The sequence below is a fragment of the Formica exsecta genome, unplaced genomic scaffold (assembly GCF_003651465.1).
Source record: "Formica exsecta isolate Colony F162 unplaced genomic scaffold, ASM365146v1 scaffold72, whole genome shotgun sequence".
Classification (NCBI taxonomy): domain Eukaryota; kingdom Metazoa; phylum Arthropoda; class Insecta; order Hymenoptera; family Formicidae; genus Formica; species Formica exsecta.
In genome coordinates, this window is record NW_021853485.1 from 4,445,400 (window position 1) to 4,467,288 (window position 21,889).

The 21,889-nt window shown below is 35.4% G+C and overlaps 1 protein-coding gene across 7 annotated transcripts in view; it reads left to right on the forward strand.

The window, feature by feature from the left end:
* The first annotated feature begins 1,048 nt into the window (after window positions 1-1,048).
* Window positions 1,049-21,889, forward strand: part of LOC115243421 (cysteine-rich venom protein pseudechetoxin-like) — a 65,953-nt gene continuing 45,112 nt past the window's right edge. The window contains exons 1-2 of one of the 7 annotated variants that reach the window (XM_029820412.1): window positions 11,066-11,188; window positions 12,139-12,844. Coding sequence is in view for 1 of the 7 variants with exons in the window: in XM_029820408.1 (XP_029676268.1) it covers window positions 5,931-5,941 (11 nt within the window). In the remaining 6 variants the exon portion in view is untranslated. Of the gene's footprint in view, window positions 1,068-5,800; window positions 5,942-11,065; window positions 12,845-21,889 lie in introns of those variants that run through there. The other 6 variants (XM_029820410.1, XM_029820414.1, XM_029820413.1 and 3 more) reach the window with 6 other exon arrangements.

A 21,889-nucleotide genomic window follows, 5' to 3' on the forward strand; every position in this document is an offset into this window, starting at 1 on the left:
TTTCCCTATCTCGTTCGAAAGCAAATGAGCTCCGATTATATCCGGTTACGCGTTTGCCGAAAGCCACAGATGAAATCGAGAGAGAAAGCGTAGAACGATTTAATTAAAATCGTGCTTTTAGAATTGCGCTTTCTTCTGCCATAACGGGGGAGTGCTTAGCAACTTGGAGAAGGATGGTCGAACGCAGAGGAGACAATTAGCTCGTCCGTTCGATCTCTTTGTGTGCGTCTGACAGTATCGCTGCTTCTACAATCTGCAGCAGCAAGGTATAATTAGCGTATCGGCAAAGATAATTTCGAATAGAGAGAGCAGTTTTCATCTTAAATCGCGAATCTACATGCGGGCATAACGTTTCTTATACAAGCGCTCTTGGAAATCATCGGAATTATTTAATAACGAGATGTTTGAAAAAGAAGTTTTAAAATTCTTTTTTACAAGTATTTTTTTACACTAATATAAGAAAAATTTATTCTATGTAACGCTGTTAAACAGGTTTTTTTTTTTTTAACTTACATTGCAACTACAGATCGGCGGGACGCTCTCCGCGGCGCGTCCCTTTTGAAGGGTTTACTCCTGCAAGAGCGATATGTAAGTAACGAGAGTGCACGTTAACAAGGTGGAGGAGGAGGATACAATTGTGCATTCGGTCGTGCAGCGAGTGCATAAATCCCACGGTACGGTGCGAACAGTTCAACGGGAGAGTATCGTGAGAGGAAGGGAAGCTCGGGTCGGGCGAGAGGGCAGGATAGTTGTCGTAAACCCCTTATCTGGAGCAGGGATCCCGAGGAAAGAGCAGACTCTGAATTATCCTGCGCACAAGCACAAGAGAATATATATATACTCTCTCGTTGTGCTTCTTTCCCTCTCTCTCTCTTTCTTTCTTGTTCGACATTTTCATCACGACTGCCGTTTTGCTATTCGTGTTGCTTCGCGTTAATTTCGGTGTAATTGTGGAATGCAACGAGGATACTGACTTTGCCATTCCGACATTTGTTCCGATCAACGCTCGTGACTGGATACGGAGATTGTCTATTTTCCTCATAGATATCCCATAGATCTGTTGATGCGTGAGTAATAGATACATAGAAAAAAACAACAATAATCCGCGAAACAAATATCCAACTTTGAAAGTTAAAAGAGTATTTTATCGAGAGTAATAAATCGGAGACGCTCTCAGCCGTAATAAAAATATATTTTATTGATAAATATAATACACTTATATAAAAATATGTGTGTTATTAAAATATATATTTTTCCAATAAAAATACAAGGAGGGAATTTATTCCGGAGCGCTTAATTAAAAGCGCTTAATTATAACTAAATTTAAATTTATTTTTATTATCAATTACTTATCAAAAAATGAGAATTATTGTTTCTATCCCATATTCTTCGAAATGCAAGGTGTTTGATATTCATTATTTGTACATCTGTGCATTCCTTGATCAATTTAATGTTGATCCTGTCTTACAATTAGTAAAGATGACGAGATATTAATTGATTTTACAAAAATTTGTTTAGTTTCGTCAATTTCTAATTTCACAGATTCTTGCGTATTCTCGCGTTACCCGTTAAATTTCTGATTTATTATTCATGAATGTACAGTTCCTACACAGGACGTGGGTTTTAATACTACACACAACGCGAAAAATTCGCCCTCATATAAATAATATTTTTCACATTTATCATGGTGACAAAGAGTTTCGCTGTGGAAATACTGATTTTTATATTCTTTAGGTACAGCCGGTCGAGTATAGTACTGTTAAGAGAAATATTTCCTATAACTCTACGAGGTTAAAAGGAATATTTCTATTCTCAAAGTGCTGTTCGTTTCCGTACGTGAGTTATAAATCATTCTGTGCGTTTCTTCTCGCTCCTATCCACCGATTTTGTTCTTCATACAAGATGTGTCCGAGTAACCGCACTTTTCTCTCGGTATAATAGACACCAAATAAAATTTTCTTAAGAATAATCACTCTTTAAAAATTGCGAGATATTGATCAAGGATTGCGCGGATATATAAAAAATTGTGATGAATGTCTAACATTGTCTCGTATTTAGAAAAATATGAAAAAGAAACAATAATTTTATTTTTCAAAAGTAAATAATAATCTCTAATAGAAATAAATTTTACCTTAGTTAAACGTTTTTAATTAGTATGATTAAACACTTTTAATTAGGTGCTTGAAAATAAATCCGCTCTCTTTATATTTTATTGAAAAAACAAAATGTATATTTTAATGACATACTTTATGTATGTATGATATCTATGAACCAAATATATCAGTATTTTTGCTGAGATTATATATTTATATATAAATAAGAATGCTCTATATCTTTGTTGAGCTTGTGGAATTATTAAGATTAAGTTGATCGATCTCACGAGAATCTCAGATGATTTTTCTGAATGACGCAGGGATGATATATCGCGATCGATCAGATTCAGCTCTTTCCCAAAAATTCTACCGCTGCATCTTCTCAGATATATTTCCTTCAAATGGTTTCCGCAACAGTCTCTTATTAGAATGATACGCGGTTCCACAAAGTAGAACACTCTCTATGACACTTAGCGTTTACAAGTGTATTGTAAGTATGTGTGTAACACATTTACACGCGTATCACGTCGTATAGTAGTTGCGGTAGACGCAACGTTCGTGTTGCCAATTTACATCATTTGCTCCTAGAAAGAGAGAGAAAGAGAGAGAGCGTATTTTTTCTTCTTTAGGCAATTTTACATTCTTAATTATAATTGATCATTACAAATTTAATTAGGCTCACAATTATCAATGATTTTGTCGGTTTTTTTCCATAGAATTGCTATTAAAAACAAGTTGAACACAACTACATATCGGAGAATGTATCGTTAAATAACACACTATTGGCGAGATAATAAAGCGCGTAAATCTAAAAATCTAATAAATCAATTGAATGTGTCACGGTTCTAGAATGTTCAATTGTAGATCAATGTAGTTGATTTGTGAGAAACGTTTCATGAGAGAGAATCTAACAGACCAATCCAACAGAAAATCTAATAGATCATCATCACAGTACGCATTCATTGAAATTTTTATATGTAATTGTGTTGCAACGTTTGCAATAGAGAAAGAGAGAGAGAGAGAGAGAGAGAGAGAGAGAGAGAGAGAGAGAGATTTAAATCAAATGAGTTTCTTTATAAAATTAAAAATTATTATAATGTTGCGTTTCTCTCTTTTTTTTCTTTATTGACATTTTCAAAAGCCTATTATTTTACATCATACAGGCCAGTTCTTTCGTGAATTATTTTATAGAATTATTATATGATTTTACAGAAACTCGGTGTTGCAATATTATAAAATTTTACGTTCCACGGAGATTCCTAATTCCATAAATTTCCAATTTCATCAATTCTTCACAGACCCCTGATTCCGCAAGGGCACTCTTCACGGATTCGCGGTTTCCTCGGTAATTCACATCGCCGATTAAATCTAAAACTTCACAAATCCTTGATTTTCCGAATCGATAGCTCGCCAGATGCTTCGTTTCGTAGAATATTGCCTCGGCGAATTATCGACGCGGACCGAGAACAGAGAAAAAGGAGAGGAAATATTACGGAACGCGAGATCGAAGTTTCGACCTGGCTTTCCCGATATATAGTTGCTATCCTTAACTAATTTTAACTTTGAAGGAAATTCCGTGTCCGATCCTTCGCGTAGGAACTGTGGGACCTTAGTCCACCGACACGGGAATCGTTTCAAACCAATACAGGACTTCTCAGGCTCAATCGGTAATCAAACTATCCGCGGAAATACAATAATCCACGAAGTGATAAAGTGAATAAACTGAATTAATCGAGAGTCCTCTTTGGTCAAAGTCTGGCTTCGGACAATCGAAAGGTCGGGCTTGGATCGACAGAAAACTATTATTTGGTAATATTGTTATACAGTTTTAAGTCGGAAAAATCACGAAATTTAAGAATACAACATATAAACTTTTCAATAGAATAATAGCATTAGTCGAAAAGAAGCTCGAAAAAAAATTTTCATGCAGAGTTTGGGATTGCATAAAAAATATTGGAATTTTTTTCTCGTACATTTATAAAGAAATATAATCGAGCGAATAAGAGCATTGCATTGTTTACACTTTCCTACATATTCTTCAAGCTTGTAAAGTTACCGATTTCGTGTTTGCTACATATGACGTATCGACGTCATTCATCTACTTCCCATTTTCAGTAACGCGATTTTTATATCAAACTAATTTTCACGTTGCAACATTATCGATCAGCAGATCGCTTATTACGCGTAAACACGCGAAATTCACGAACCTACCCGTCAGCCGCGCAAGTTATCGATGATCGATCGCGAAAACGCAAATGACATCGATGGGAGCAAGCGTATAATAAATTACGTATCGCGTGGAACGCGAGCCATCTCTCGGTTTTACGTATTTCACGTAATTAGACGAGAGCGATAAAACAAAGGTTTTACCGTATTAAACGCGCGCGATGCGCGCGGAGAACGAGCTCGTTTTAATAATCAACGCATGAGAGAAAACAGCGCGCGTTTAATATTAATTCGAAAAATCTCTCTGGAAAAGGGGGAAGATCTTTTTCCTTCCCGAATCAAAGGATATTTTTTCTCTCTCTCTTTTTCCTTCTTTCTCGGCGCAAGGGCCGCAGGTAAAATGCAAGTAAATGAATTGAACAAACGGCGGTATAACATTCGTTTTATGCTGACAATTAACGTTTTATTACCAACACTAGCGCGTGCACGCGCGTACTTTAATGCAAACGCGTTTAACATGAGATGCCCGGGTAATACTCGAATATCGCATGCTTGTTACACACACGCATGTGCACATACACACACATACATATATACATCGCGACCCGACGTAATAAAATTTATATTGCGCTCTGACTTTTCTAGTATTTTTTTTATAAAATTATATCGCTGTAACGTTTGCAGAAATCGCTTACGCTTATATAAATGACGCGGATAAATTATATACACATGGATAGAAAAACAAGCGGCGCGTGGTTGTGTAATGATATTAATCAATATAAACATACACATACGAAAATGTCATATCGACGCATATTTTAAATTCACGAGAGTCTTCCGTTATTTTAAAGTGCACATATATTTCTACGCGCGTGCATTTGTTCCCTTCCTGTGTGTGCCGCGTTCCTGTCACTCAAAATGGATGGTAAAAAAAATTTTATATCAGGAATTGTCAATTTTTAATATATAAAAGAATCTTTATTTTATGATGAATTCTCATCTCATATATTTCACGACTATAAAGTATAAAGTACTCTTTAATTTTTGTTAATATTTTAAAAAGACATTTAAACGCGAAATCTCGTCGATTCGTCGAAAAAATAACTATCGCGGAAACGAAATTACGCTGCAATAGAAGACGACTCACGCAAAGTATTCATTGTTGTATCGCGTACGTGCGAAGACAAGGCGACAAGAAAATGTTAGACGATTATTATCTCTCATTTACAAGTTTCAGCTACAACGTGTTGTTGCATAATAGTGATCAATTATATTTATGATCGTGTTCGCGCGAATAACTTCGCGACGACTCGCAACGAGACGATATGCGACGACAATCGTCGCGTGTATGGGGATTGTTTACGTTTAATCAAGTCGGTATTTTCATTTTCCTACCACGCGGATGCGACTCGAGAGAAGCGTGCTCTTAACGAAGACGTTATTACCGCGAGCCTTCGAGACTGATTGCTCGTCAATAGGAGGGTTGACTCCTCCCAAAGACTATAAAAGACAAGCCCGGTCGCGGATCGATCGTCAGTATACAGCCGCGCCTTTTTATTGTCGCGGGGCCGAGAAAACGTGCAGTTTCGCGCAGCGTGCGCAAAAAAAGCGTCCACACCGGCTTGTCGCATCTGGCTCACAGTACTGTTGGTAGCTTTTTTAGAGGGTGTGATGCTTGAAGGGTGAGTTTCTGTATCCACGTAGAGTAACATTTCGCCGCTATTTGCCGTTCGGTTAATGCCCCACGTTATTGAAACGAGAAAAATGCGAGTGAATTGATGAGTTTTTCGAATAATGGGAATATTATTCTTCTATTTTTCTCTCGTTCGTCTATTTATAATGTTTGACTTGTACCTTAATGAAGCCGCATTGAAACCACGCGAATTCTATGTAAATTTTTATATTTAATTTCTATAATTTAATTTCTGTAATTTTTCGGATTAGGTTTCTCTCTTTACATTATAATATAAACTATGTTTTATACACATTATATTATAATGAAGTGATATTGCGAAAGAGTCGAGATATTTAATTCGGGAACATTATTCCGCGATGTCCGACGTTCTTTAGTTCTGCGGCGAGAGGAAACGTATATTATAATACTGTTGATAGACTTTTATATGAATGCTAAAATGTTACATCTGTGGATTTTATATTAAAATTTGTATTTTCGTCGAAAATAATATTCGAGAACGAATATAACGAATAAATGTATAACGATTATAAGTAAGGCAAGTATATATAGAAACAAATATAAATATCTACATAAAAATTAATTAATTAATATATAAAAACATACTATATAAATATAAAACACTTCATCTGCAATATACATACAAATTAGCGCAAATAATAATGGAACGAATACCTTTTCAACCATACGGCGAAATTGATGATGATTCCTGCGAAACAAGTTTCTCCGTCGAAATCGAGAAAGAAAGAGAAAAATAATGAAAAACGAGAGAATGTAGTAGCACCGATGTTTCCGGGGTTGCGAATAGTCGGACGAGCACGACGCGAAAGCCTGAAAACGGGGCTTTAACGAGGTGGCGGGAGGGTGGCGCGCGACGAAGAGACATGTAAAGGTGCAAGGAACCGTGTGCACAAAAACCTCCGATATGCGCGCGTGTAACAGTACGAAACAGTACTGTTCGTGTAACACTGCTGCCGGGCATTGCTGAATAAAATCGTGGATCCGATGCGGGAGATGCAGCGAGATCGGCAAAACCGTTTGATGCAGTTTCCGACGAAACCCCGATTGGGACTGCCCTCGAATCCAAGGCTTCCCTCCTTCCCTCTCATCCACGTTAACTATCCTATAATTAACCCAGCATTTAATTATCCCATCGCGATTTAATGGTATTGAAAAATTTTGCACGATAACGTGCGATTTCTCACGATAAATATAACCGATACTTTGGCGAGGGAAACTCATTTATTTATTTTTACTCGTAGCGCGAATAAAAATGTTCTTCACGGGAACCGTAATATAAATTTCTGAAATAATCATTTCCAAGATTACTGATCGTTGGTTAACGATAATGTTTACACGACGGAAGAATCTCATTTTACTCATTAATTATGCGTACACATGATTTATCGTCCGATTATCATGAAAAAACGATTATTCATATGTAACTTGACAAGATCTTGATGTTATATTCATTCAATAGAATGTTTTTGCAGAAAATCCGTTACGAATTAAAGATTATTCAATAATCCAATCAGATCGTTAATTCCTACTTGATTACGGTAATTTTCACATGCACGCTGCGTCTACGGGGAGTAATATTTATTATTTATGTGAAAAAGATGCATATAATGTACACATCATTTCTGTATATTCTCTGCCTCTAATATGACGCGATAAAACGTAAAATATTTTCCTTGCGCAACAATCAACGTTGCGAGATAATTTTGTGATGAGTTTGGCGATTTAACTATTTCGCAATGTAACGAGCGCCAATAATTCGCAAAACTTTGTGTTTCTGTAGGAAAATCTCTCTCGACAATGAAAGTTTTTCGAAATTCTCTCATGTCTCCCTTTGTACGGTTAAACAATCGAGACGTACCATTCGCGTACAACACATCACGACGAATTTAAACTTTATTTATCTCGATTCCATTTTCGTTATTGTGAAAAATACACGTATCGTCGGACAGTGAAATATAATTATAGGTGCGCTAAGATAATTGCCTTTCCTTTTAACGGCACATTTCTTGATGAACTCGGAGTCGATTTCTTTTTAGATGAGAATTCTTGGTTTCTCGTTCGCAAATATATATATATATAGTTCCTCTCATTCTGAACTTGGTTACGTGTTTGAGTTGTACACTCTAATTTATTATTGTCAATACACGTAGTAGCAGAACGCGTTTATTAATAAATTTCAATATATATATTAGTTTAATTAATTATCAAGATATTTAATAATGAAACGTGAAACGTTTTATTTGATTTATGAAGAAATCTCTTCCGTTGAGCAATTTTGCCGAGCCAGACTTCATTCTTGATTCATTAACGAATAAATTACTTAGAAAAAGTATGCAGTGGTTGAGCGTGTTACATGAATGAATTATCAGAAATAAGATATTTATACATTTCTCTCGCTTGAGTTTTTTAAGACGCAGAAAATGTACGGAATACAATTTAGATAGTTTCGAGGAATAACCACGTTGCATGTAACTTTTTTTCTTTCGGAGTAATCTCGTTCAAAAGAAATTAAGATTGCACCATCGTTTTTTAAATAAATTATCCATTGCTTTATTCCTTGCGTGTTGGTAGTTTTATATCAAGAAAAGTTCATTATATATCATAATGTCATAATATCACCCTGAATAAACTTTGAGCTCAGAAATTTAAAAAATCAAACAAGGAAACCTTTAAAACAGTGCTGGGATTTAGATGCAACTTTCGGCCGGATTTCTTGACTCACGCCTACGGTTCCCGCTCGCGCTCGCGCGCGGCGGTGCACGGGAAAAAAGATGCGCGCAGAGTGCATCACGCCGGTGATGCATATGCACGAGCGCGTTTTACAGAGAGGAAGAGAGAAAGAGAGAGGAGGAGAGAATAGTTGATTAGCCCTTTTTCTGACACGCGTCCCGGAAATGTTGCCTTTATTAACCAAGATGAAGAGAAAACTTCCTGGCTCTGTCTACCTTTGTTACAGCGAATAATTTCAGCCTCTCATCGTGTTGAATTTCGATTTCTTTGTCTTCTTTTTTCGTATCTTTATCTACTTTTGGCATATATTTGTGCAATAATTAAGTCGCGGAAGCATTAATTAAATAATTGTGTATTTATATTATTTAGAGAATGAGACTCTAATCCGGTTTCGTTTAAATCGCAATAATGAAAATTCGAAAGACACACTATTTGTAGAATATTGTTTTTTACTATTGTTTTCTACTATTGTTTAACTATTGTTTTCATCATCACTCGAGTCACTCTTTACATAGGTATAGATTGTTATCACATGTTATCACATGTGCGTTTAAGGAGACTTCTTGTCCTTTCCCCGGATAAACAAACTTATCCATCGGATCTGCTCGAGAAAGAGAGAGAAAAAGTAAAAAAGAATGTCTCTTCACCCAAGTGTCCTCTCTATACTGGCCATGTGTCGATATCGTTCTCGTTTGATTCGGGGTCGATGGAGGACAATGCGGGTTCTACGGGGTTGATCCCGTATCACTGTTACGGGATCGGTGTTAGTTCAACTCGTATTCGCGCATCATAAACATTTTCCTTTCTGTTGTGCGCGTCATGTAAATAAAGTCTGACATGGACAGGTGTTGCAGGACACGGAACATCGATATTTCCCCCCTCTTCCATCCCGTTCTCATATTCATGAGCTATAAAACTGCACCTGCGGGTTGACCTATAAAAATTGCAGTGTGATCTACAAACGACAGACTACGACGCCGGTAGTTTAGTTTCTCTCGATAATTATTGCCGTTGCTACCTTCTAATTATCTTAAAATTCAAGTACGGGTTATTTAGCCAATTTAGATTAATTTTCTTTTTCCATATTTCGTACTCTTCCTTTTTTATAATCTTTAATTTATTAAAATAAATTTTAATTTGTTTAAAAGAAACGTTTCTGCCGTCGTCTTTAGTTACTATGTCTTTACAAAATGTTTGCAATCATCTTATCCTCTGCATCTCGATAAAGAAAATAATATGGAATAAATGACTTCGTTAACATCGTTATCTTTACATTTTCATTTATTATAAAATGTTAAATGCTTCTCCGATTTTATTTCTTAGCTTAAATCTTTGATAGAGATAAAAGTATCGTACAGTATTTTATTAGACGAAACATTTATTTTATCTGTTACCTGTCGCAAATTATGTGTCATAATTGTCATATAATTGACAATGTCGTATCATAAATTATTATAGTAAGCTATTTAAAATTTAAAATATATATTTATCAAGTTCATAAATTTTAGTGTGTATCAATATTCTGTCATAAAATATTAATCTCACATTAATTTTAAACTCCAACTACAAAAATATTTTAAAATTATTCGTCGACACGTATGAAGTATTTTTATTAATTTATTTTTACTGTTTTTCTACCTCAAAATTTACAAATCTTTCTCTCCATTGTACTTTCGAATGAAGGAAAACGTACGATCATTTTATTTTCCTTCCTAAATTTCCGAGCCTTTTTATTCTGAGAGTAATGTAAACAACAATATATTTTCATCATAATTTGATAGATAAGAAATGTGTGAAAAACATCATTACAAATTAATGCAGATATTAATTGACTAGGGGATATCACGTAATTATAGTATGTATAATAATTTTTACTCGGATAACAATTTTAATTCTCCAATAACTCACGTTATATTTTTGTGACAAATAAACAATTATGCGAAATAATCTAGAAATAATAAATAGGACGTCTTAAAACCACCAAGTACTTTAACAATAGATTCTTTGTCATTTTGAAAAAAAAAATTGTCTCTTTAAATAGATCAAAGAATTTGTCGTTAAAAGTATATCCGATGACTTTGGGACATTCTGTATAGAGACGTACAGATCACACGTTTAAAATTATTGCGTATTAATAATATAATAACGCATTACCCGTGGGAGTCTCGACAACGTTGCGCTAATATCACGAAAATTAGCGTATACAAATTTTCGGTCGTTGCGCGATCGCGTATTATCTCACTTGTGCCCTCGTGCCCCTGTCGAGGGTATATGTGATCGAACTTCCTCTCCGCCGCAAGTTCCGCTGCTCGCAGCGGTGCCCGGCTTTGCTAGGGAGAGCTTGCGCCAGTTCGCAGGCAGCAGAGAGCCGCGCGCCGCGGTACGGAACACTCCGAGACAGGTTCTCGTCGCGCGCCGGCCGCAGTACCGTCCTACGGTTTGTGCAAGAACAACTGTTCTTCCGCTTGTTCCGCATCTTGCCATGGTACCCGACTCACTCGCCGTCTCGACAATTTCCGTCTGAATTCTTTTTTTTCCCGATTTTTTCGCGCGATCGCGCATCTGACTCGCTTCTCGAGAGATTCTCTCTCGTTCGTCCTCTCGATCCAAAAACATTCACGCGCGAGCGGTGAACGATTGATATATTCGTCATAAATTGTGGGACAAAAATGATGTGATCGCGAGGCACTCGATCTCGAAACAGACATGTTTTCCGACGATCCTCAGAAGATCCTCGAAAGATAGACAGGATGTTTGATAAGGACGCGAAGGGGTTGAACGCTGGCACTGCACGCGATATTACTGGGTGACATCGTTAAGAAAGGCGCGATACGGTGATTGAGGTGATCGATACGAGCACAGTCGCGGTAGAAATATGTGACGGTCGTGTTCGTGTGCCTCTGATTTTCTCTGTCGGAGTTTTGAAATATTCCTTTGAAAAGGGACGAATCTCTTCTTACGCGAAGGATCTTGAAGATCCGCGACTAAATACCATTTGCTCCAATTTCCGTGTTAATTTTACAAGAGTTTTCGTGTTAATTATCCGAAACTGTACGCGAATCGAATAGCTTTTAATCGTTGTATCTGTATCCTTATCAGTTTTTCTTTTTACCCGCGTTAATATTTTCACAATTAATGATTTCATTATTAAAGTCGATGCGCATGCGTCGCAAGATCTAAAGATACTCGCAAAATTAGATTTTTTTTTTCGCATTAAACGTTTGGAATTTTTTAATAATTCATTCTTATTTTTACCTGCGATTACATTTGTCCCTGCATTATAATTCGTTCATCGATTGTCAATCTGTTAAGCAATATCCGCGATCAAAGGGGGATTTATTTTTGAAATAATTATTCAAAGATTTTAATTTTTTTATCAGTTAATTATTAAGATAATTATTATCATTATTAATTTTATATTTCCGGATTGTTGAGTTTTTACAGATTTTAACACAGCTGTTATTTTCGCGATTTAAAACGCACATTTTAAGTTTAAGACAAGATCCCAAGTACGGAAAGACTTATGTGTGACAATAAAGAAAGTACTAAAGCTTCAGCGATCACATAGGTTCGCTTCGCCGTGTTTAGCGAGGACAATTTCGAGAGTGAAGTAATTGTTCGGACTTGAATGCAATTTGTTTTTCGTTGCGAGGTGAAAATATCAGTGAAAAAGAAATTACGTGACATGCGTTGTATTCAACATGAAATATCAACTACGACGATACAAGTAACAATAATATAAGCGACGACAATCCAAATAGTAACAAGCACTACAAACAACGGCTACAAATTAAGTCGCGATATTAAATAAACGGTAGATGTTTGAGTGTTATTCTCCTACGAGAGAGAACGATATAAAACTGACACAATACGGACTTCTGTGTGTTAATTATTAACTGTGAATAAGAGAGATCCAATTTTTGCGCATGTGTGTGTATGGGGACATGTGTGATACGCGATTATACGCGACGGAGTACAGTGTTTTGCAATGAGATCGGACAAGTCAACGTGGGATTTAAGCGTCGCTAATTATCCTTGGAACTGTCGTATAATTGTCGCTAATTAATCGGCGCGACCCTTCGCGCTTCTCACCTCCGTGCTGGATTCTCCAGTGTGAATTTCACGCTTCCGCCGTCGCGAGGTGAGTCGAATCTACGTAAATATCCTCCAACAACATAACTAAGCTGTGTACACATTTTCCACTTGCTTATACGTAACACTAATCACATAAGATATTCGACAAACACGTTTGAAATTGTGTCTGAATTTTGAACTAAGATAAATCGCTTTTTTTTTGGGGGGGGGGAGGATCTCTATACAATAACTCAATTTTTATGATTCTAAATCAATCTTTTCTCTCGATAGAAAAAGCGATGATAAATAAATAAAATAATAAGGACTGAACATGTGATATATGCAAATTTTTATGTCGAATCTAAATAAGTCGATACTACTTTTTCAGAATGTCCCAAAATCTTCAAATATTCTTCCAACGCAAATTCTTTGATTAATTTGGTTTTTTTTTTTTTTCTTAACGAAAATGCCGATGCGTTAATAATTTTCAAATTATAAGCGATTGAAAATGGTTTCTTGTTTTTCGCAAACCAAAATTTGCAGTGCCAAAAAAATAACGAAACTTCTTTCTACAGTTATAATTCCAAATAAAGTTTAATAGAATTTTAATTTAAGTTTTAGTTACAAAGAATATTAGATACATGATAAAAGAAAATTGGCAACTTGCATGATAAATTATGACGTCTCAACACTCGGTCAGAAAAAAATCGATTCTGAATTGGCCAAAAAATCTAACATTAAAACAATATTCGATAGTTTTGGGATATTTTATCATGACTCGAAGGCCTGGAACGTCTTTTCGCGTGTTCAAATGTAAAAGTATAAAAAATCTTAGTGTTTAGAATTAATTACCGACAATCGCGCTATTTTTCTGCTCCGAGCGTTTACGTTCGCATTTTACATTTACTAGTGTAACTAGGGAATCATGCGGCATATTTTCGCAACTGCGCTCGCGCATAGTTTACATCGCGTGTTATTGGCCGCCCAGAAATGGTTTTGGACTCTCTCTGCCTGCCTCCTGCCTAATCAATGAGACCTTCCTGGTCGTCGGAATCCGCGAATGCAACTGCGCTCGCGCATAGTTTACATTGCGTGTTATTGGCCCAGAAATGGTTTTGGACTCTCTCTGCCTGCCTCCTGCCTAATCAATGAGACCTTCCTGGTCGTCGGAATCCGCGAAATTTCTTTTCGAGCGGTTTGTTGTTTATGATTATACGATTATGCGCCACGCGTACAAAATTAACTCGTGTCTGGTTTATGTTCGATGCAGACACAAGGAGATACGCTTCGCTATAATATAATAATATCAAGAACTATCGGTGAATAATGGATTAAGAGAGATAAATTAAATGTTGGTTTTATTCCGATTTCTCTCTTTTGCGACCGCTTCCTTCTATTATTGGATTTTCTACGTCTCTTGAGAGGAATATAAACCGACAAATATTTCTTAATATTTTCACGATTTTGTATTTATGAAAAATTGAAAAAGTGAAAATAATTATTTCAGAAGATTTATAAATTTCTCGCGACACGATAGGGGATTAAATTCCATAGATGATTTTTGCGATTACTTCTCTCACATATCATTTCCATCACGCTGAATGGAAACATCGTTGATTTTAATCCGCTAATCTTTTTTATATCTTTTTTAATATTTCAAAAACGTGTTTTAACAATATTTTTGCGCATTTTTATACGTGGCTTTCATCTTACGCGATACGAAGCTTTGGAAAATATTTTCAAGAGGATCTCCGAAAAACCTTTGAAATCCTCAAAATATCGCTGGAAGAAGAGAGAGAAAGAGAGAAGGAGAGAGCAGGAACATTTTCATACCGCGATATAGCATAAAAACTGCCGATTTAGCAGCTGTTGGTATTTTATTTGCATTGCGTTGTTCTCAGGAAAATGCGATATCGTCGCGGTGGAAAAGTTTAAACGGACCGGAATGTATTTTGTTTGTCTATATGCGAGCAGAGGAAAATATTTCTCGTTTAGTAGCCGCGTTTATCAGCTGCCTGCATATTCTCTGTTTGTATAAAGATTGGCTGTTTTTAAATTGATAAATCCATTTTATACTCTACCGCAAATTATTATATCTTCTAGTTCTTTAATTATTTTTATTTCTATATTTTCTGCTATTATTAAATTAATCATTATAAGATAAATAACAGTTTGTTTGTATATAGATACCTCTTGATTCTAATTATTCGATTTCGAGAATTTATGTTAACATATATAAACTCACACATAAAACACATGATTTTATTTATTTATTATAAATGTAATTATATGTGAAAATGAACAGATATATCTTATATTAAATGCGTGGCGTTTTAATAAATCGCGCGATGTTATCTCGCACAATAATTAATATACGAAAATAAATTATTATTTATATGTCGTCGAAATATAAATTAACGTTTGCTAAGCATTCGTTGTGTTAGAAAATGAAGCTGATTTATAACAAGAAATTCCGCTCTCCAGCTTTTCAATTACGCCGAATTTTCAATTACGTTCTCGCATATAAGCACCGTTATTCCCGATTGTTATTTCACTGTTATAAACGTATTTGCACGCGTTGACGGTTTTTGCATACTCAGAAAAAATCCCCCGTGGATTATTATATTCATTTATTCGTTGTAGCTAGCGAGGTAACCTTCCATAAAGTAAAGTAATATTTGTTTTGTATCACACACAATGCGTTCTCGCAGTTTCTTTTTTGCGGTGGTAGTGTGTTTTGCGTATAATTTTACTCTGGTTGCACGAAAGAACTAAGCATGAAAGAAACGTAAATTATAATTACTTGACTAAAAAACACATGTTCGGCTGGCTTTAACTTGGATTATGTAATTTTGAAATTAAGACAAGATAAGTTAAGAGATATCTGAGAGATATTCGGAAAAAAATAATGATTACATCAATCATTTCTTTCCTAGTGTTACGCGTTTGTAATATCGAGATATATGAATAATGTTAATGTGCAAATAATTATTTAAATTATGATATGACACACATTGTATAAAATTTTTAAATTTTTATTTTAGTGTCGTAAAATTTCTTTCAAGTTTATAATTCGAAAACTGACAAATATATTTCAAGGCGTAAAGCACATAGTACGAGACATTATTTTACCGCATCATGCACGTCATAAAAAAATTAAATATGATTAATACTCCAAAAAATTTTAATATATTTTCAAAAATTTTTCAAATTGGTTATTTCTTATGTCAATGTATATCTAACAGGCTGATATTAGGCACAAATATATTTTCCAATTTAAGTAAACGGATGTACTTAAAAATAATTATCAAATATGAAAATATTTTTTGTTTTCTAAAAAAGAAGTGTTTATAAAAAGTGATCTTTAGGTACGTAAGTTCTTAAAAAATGTTGAACATATAAAAATGACATTGGATAAAAATCTATTGGGGGCGGAGGGATCGATTATTTTTTAAATTTATTTAAAATTACTAAAAAATTAACACTTTAAATCATAATTAACATTTAAAGACGAAGCTTTTTGCAAAAAGCATTGTGTGATCAAAATATAGTCAAATATATGAAAAAGAAAACGAAAAAGTATTATTCAAAAATATTATTCATATGTTGTAACCAGTGAGAAAAAGGAACATAAAGATGTTTAGTTTTTACCGTATAATTTCGCAACTATATCCGTCCACTTAAGTCGAGTCACTTATTGAGGCTTATATGAGGAAAAAAAAAAATGTACAACCCTTCTGAGAGAGAAAGAAAGGGTTATCGACCGCTCTCTCGCAAATTGAGTTATTCGACGAATAGTTCATCCCCGAAAGCATCCTGCTTGTGCGGACTATAAGCTCGTATCGCCATCCTCGTCGCGATATTGCGCGGTTCGCGAAGTCTCCATCGTTTCGCCGCGTAATATCCGGGCTTTATTTTCGTTGCCACTCATTTCGTGCCGAAATGAGGCACGCCGTGGAAATTAAACTCGCGAATAATGAGTTAATTTGAGCTCACGATTAGTTAACTCCACGCTACGTAAACATCTGGCGAGAGTTTCGCGCGCGAAATTGCGTCTAATTTTTCATCAACCTTCTCCAGGCGGAAACACAAAATAATACGGCGATATAATGATATTAAAGATCTATCATTATTCTTTTTCTTAAACTTGTCTCCGATTTTACGCCAATCCGACTGCGGATTTCATTTACTTGCGCATATTAATTAGACGATGAGAAATTATTAGTATTATTATTTAAAAAATAGGAAAAGCGATAAAGATCAAGAGAAACTTTCTTACACCATTCGGATTATATCCATTTAATTCGCATAAATTCTTCATTGTTATAAATATAGAATAGCTCAATATTATTCAATATAAAAGCTGTCAGAGTGCTCGTTAGTACGATAGAATTTCAGGAAGCAAGTACTAAGACAATGAAGTATCTCTCGCGCTACACAAGCCGAGCTCAAGTTCACATGCGTCGAATATTTTGGTAATATCTTGATTATATACTCTCTGCTTATGTATGCTTATGTCAGTTACAAGAATGTGGCATCTTCGTTGAAGCCGCGCGATTCACGAAACTTGTCGACAGAGTGCATTCCGAAAATTCCGCCTTGTGAAATTTTGTTTTCGCTTGGGTCCTTCTCTTCTTCCCTTTTGTGCTCATTGCGATCAAGAAGAGTTTTAAAAAGAGAGAATGAGAAAGAAAGAAAAAGGGAGAGAGAATTGACAGGAGGGGGCAATCACTGTTACGGCACACGCAAGGAGTTAATTAGAGTCCTGAGGTATAATCCTTTGTTCCATTCTAGTTAATGGGACTACATAGTTGTAACCCGATAAACAAAGGCGTATAATGTTAACGCGAAACTAATCGCAGAATATTGTGCTTTCGTCGACGTAAAATCGGTATTGTGTTATTATCGTCGTTGTTATATGTACAGTCTGGAATGCAATTGGGATAATTTATTAATATGAATAAATTACGAACAATTAAATTTATGTGTGTAGAAATACACTATGTTGACCAAAAAATAATGTATATATATATATTTGTTTTTGATAAAATTACGCGAGAATAATTTATATTTTAACAAAATATGTGTATTTAATATTAATAAATCCCATTATTTCGTGAAAAGACAGATTCGAATCTATCTTACAATTAGTTACAGTTAAAGATCTTTGATGAATTTAAAAACTTTTCCGCGAGATATTATCGCATATCGAGAAATCTTGTAATTTTTACTATTAAGTTTAAATTAAATTCTCTAAAATAAAACTGAAGTAAACAAAAGTTTGTTTTTTTTTAGATTTAATAATTCGCGAAAATTGTTTTTATTATGGAATATTTTTGTAATTAAAGCCTGCAATTAAAGTTGACATTTTTGTGGAGAAAAAAAAAATACATTCAAATTTATAATCCCCTTCCCCCGAAATATGAATTCATAAAATATTTTTTGATAGATATTCTATTGAAACATGACATATTATAGGAACTTATAAATCCTTAGGGAGTAGGAATTTTAAAATTATTAAACATTTACCCCTTACTTTAAGCCAAAAAAAAAAAATCTCTAAATTCCAGAATTTATATAATAACATTGAAAAATTAATTTCAAACTCCGTTAAGGATTAAGAGAACATAGGTGATTAATTAAGAGAACCGCGAGGGAATTATTAAAAGAGGAGAATTGAAGCGCCACGATAAAGCTCTTCCAAACAAGGGCCGATAATCTTCACTTCTGAATTACCGTTTATGCAAGTTACTTTATAGCGGCGAGCACCGCACGAAAGATAGCCATAAAAATACTTTTACGACAATGTATATAAGATATACACATTTTTTTTATATATTCCATATGTGCCGATGAGTGAAAGATTAAGAGAAACTGCGTAAAAGTTTGAGGCGAAATTATTGTGTATAAACTATTATATAAACTGTTATAAAAAATAGCTTGTTTATCTTATAAAGAGGACTAATTCTAATAATATTCGATTTATTTATTCGTGGAGTTGCTCCGCGATTTTGCGTCGACCACTATTCGTAACGTAAATGTTACAATAAAACTCCATGATCATTGTTCGGGGGAGGGAAAAAACAGGAATTTTCCATCGCATTTAAAAATTGATTGTCAGTATAGCTTTCGAGAAATTAATCCTCTTTCATTATTTACAGTGTTTGTAGTACTTGTTACGGATCTTGTATCGCGCTTTACGAACGTTCAACACGCTTCCAGAACACGCGAGAAGCAATATTTTTTTACCTGCTTTGCAATAGCCAGCCATCTATACCTCGTTAATCAGTCGTCTTCTTGCAAGTCAAACAATTCACGTAAGAACGGAGAACGCCGATAATTAAAGCCACGGTAGATAAATGTTAAAGAACCGGAAGCACTCACGGACTTCCTGAAATGTAGACCGGACTCTCCGCTCGTGTGTACACATGCCTTTAATTAAAAGTTATCCACCTTCGCGTTCGCGACGTCGATAAATAATCGTTTACTAAGGTAAACGATGGCCCTTACACTTGTTACGCGTTCTTTTTAATTTGCCACTCGCGCCGTTACTTTTAATTCGCCATCGAATTCGTCGACGTACGATGGAACGGGAGGAGGAGAAACGGGGGAGAAAATGAGAGAACTAATTCCACTTTTAATTTCTTGAGATTTCAACCTCTCCTGCCGTGTGGAGGAGGAAAAGGAGGAGCAGGAGGAGGAGGCGGCTGTAGAATCGATTGTGCGATGCAATCTTGCCCCGTGTATCGGGGACTGGCTGTAATTAAAAGAGATTTCTGGCTCCGCAAACCTGCCGTTTTTTCACAATAACATTGCAGCTGTTTCCGTACACGCCGCCAGATCTATCCGTCTAACTTTTGTTCTTATCATACATACAGGCGGTTGCGAAAGAAGCGCGCCGCGCTTCTTTCAATTTATAGTGGATTTAAACTTGGCAAATACTTTTTTCCCTTCGAGACGGACTCTTACGCCCGGCTTAATCTCACTCTTTAATCGAAATTTAATACAAACTTTCGAAAAATTTGTCTGAGATTAATCTATGCGAAAAATTTATGACATTTATTCTGCTCGCGCGCTCTCAGAAATAGTTTCGTATTTGCATACATAAGAGTATGTAAAATCTAAAAATATATAAGTAGATAAATCTATATGTAGATTTTATAATATAGTGTTAGTTATAATAAGTAAACATAAGATTTTTAATTATAAAGAGAAAATATATATTAATAATGTCTCGAAGATGATAATTTCCTATCTGGGTAAAATGAGTTTCGACGATATTCGTGTTACGCGATAAGTCTTGATATACGGAACATAATGACGAATGGCGGTTAGTGAGAGGGCTCGATACGTCACGGAAAATCTATAAATTCGCTTCGTCTGGGTTTTTGCGATATTGCGTGGGCATGTTCGATGAACAAATAAACATGGTGTAAAGCGATAGTTCTCCGCTTCCTCGGGAAGAAGTCTACATTGCGATACGCGGAGACACACGCGCGCTCGCATCCTCCTAAAGTCAGAATACGCGAGATCGAGAAATATATTGGTGTACTAGTTGCGCAAGTAATCTCGAGATTTGCGCGTGTATCTTACATTTTCGTAGCGCGTTGACACGTGTCGGAGGATATGCGTCAAAGCGCAAAGGATATTACATTCACACGAAACGCGGCGGGAATATCTTCCCAGTAATTTGCACAAGCACGAATTGTATTATTATGTTTATCTCCTTTCAGCTTTATTATCAAAAAGAGAGAAAGAGATAGAGAGGGAGGGAGAGAAAGAGAGAAGATATGTGTGTCTTACACACATAATATTAATTATATAAATCTGCGACGAATAAGCATGATAGTATGCTCTGTGCAAGATATCCCAAAACCACCGATTCTCATCATTTATTGCAATATTTTAATTTTTTTTTCTTCATCATTTATCTTCGTATAAGTTTGAAATTGAAACTATATTAAACTCCATTTGAAATTAATCGATAATATAGTCTTGTTACCTTATTGGCTGTCTAAAGTATACTTTGCGAAGAGCCCTTCTTTTCCGATTCTTATAACTCGGAAAGTTATGAATGCCTTGATATTTTCTGAGGAAAAGTCGACTTTAAGGAATTTGCTATTGAGAGGACATTCGATGGTTTTGGGATATTCTATATTCTATACGTATTCCATATATTTCCATACTTTCGACCTCTTTTTTTTCCGGAATAAATTTGATCATTTCTCTAATCTCGTCAAATCTGAAGGATATTTCAAGTAACGCATATTTTCCGCGCCAAAACACATTCCGCTAAACCGGAATCGATTTTTCATATTTAATGAAGAGTTATAGAGATTTACCAGCAGCTTGTAATTTTCTGTATCTAATATCTTGACGAGCGAGTTAAATTTCCTTCGAGAATCGATACGGTGCGAATATATACAAATGAACAAACAGACGTAGATCTAAATCAATATATCGTCTCCTCTCTTCGCTCGCATTGCAACTTGCTTCACTACGCGAGACTACACGTGTTCCTCGTGTACGTACACATACACACGCAAACACACATATTTGTATACTCCTGTATTTGTGTGCGCAAGCACATGAAGTGTAGCGCAGCAGCTGTCTGAGGTTTAATTAGAAACATTAATATGGATAAACTGGAAACCCCTTCGCCATCGAGAATCTCAACCCTCTCCACCTCTACCCCGAAGAATTTACATGTTGGCCGTCCGCCGACGAACGAAGACATCCCCTTCCGTCGTATCTCCGCCGTTGCTTTCCTTCCTTTTCGACAAGGCTCGGATTTAATTTAAAACCCCGTGGATTACGCTGCTGGGACTCAGGCAGCATCGGACGCTCATATTGGCTTAACGAAGAAAATAACAGTGTTGCGACTGCGAATTATAGGGACGAAAAAGTAAACTCTTAAATGTAATTTGGTAAAAGTATCAATAGTTTGGGAGGAAAAGCGCGTCCGTGGAAATATCTTGGAAAATTTTTAAGTTTAATAAATTATATATCATTAATTATGTATATAATAATCTATTATATATTTTTAGAATTACATATATAATTATATTATATTATATAATTATATATTATATTTTATATATAAAATCTGCTG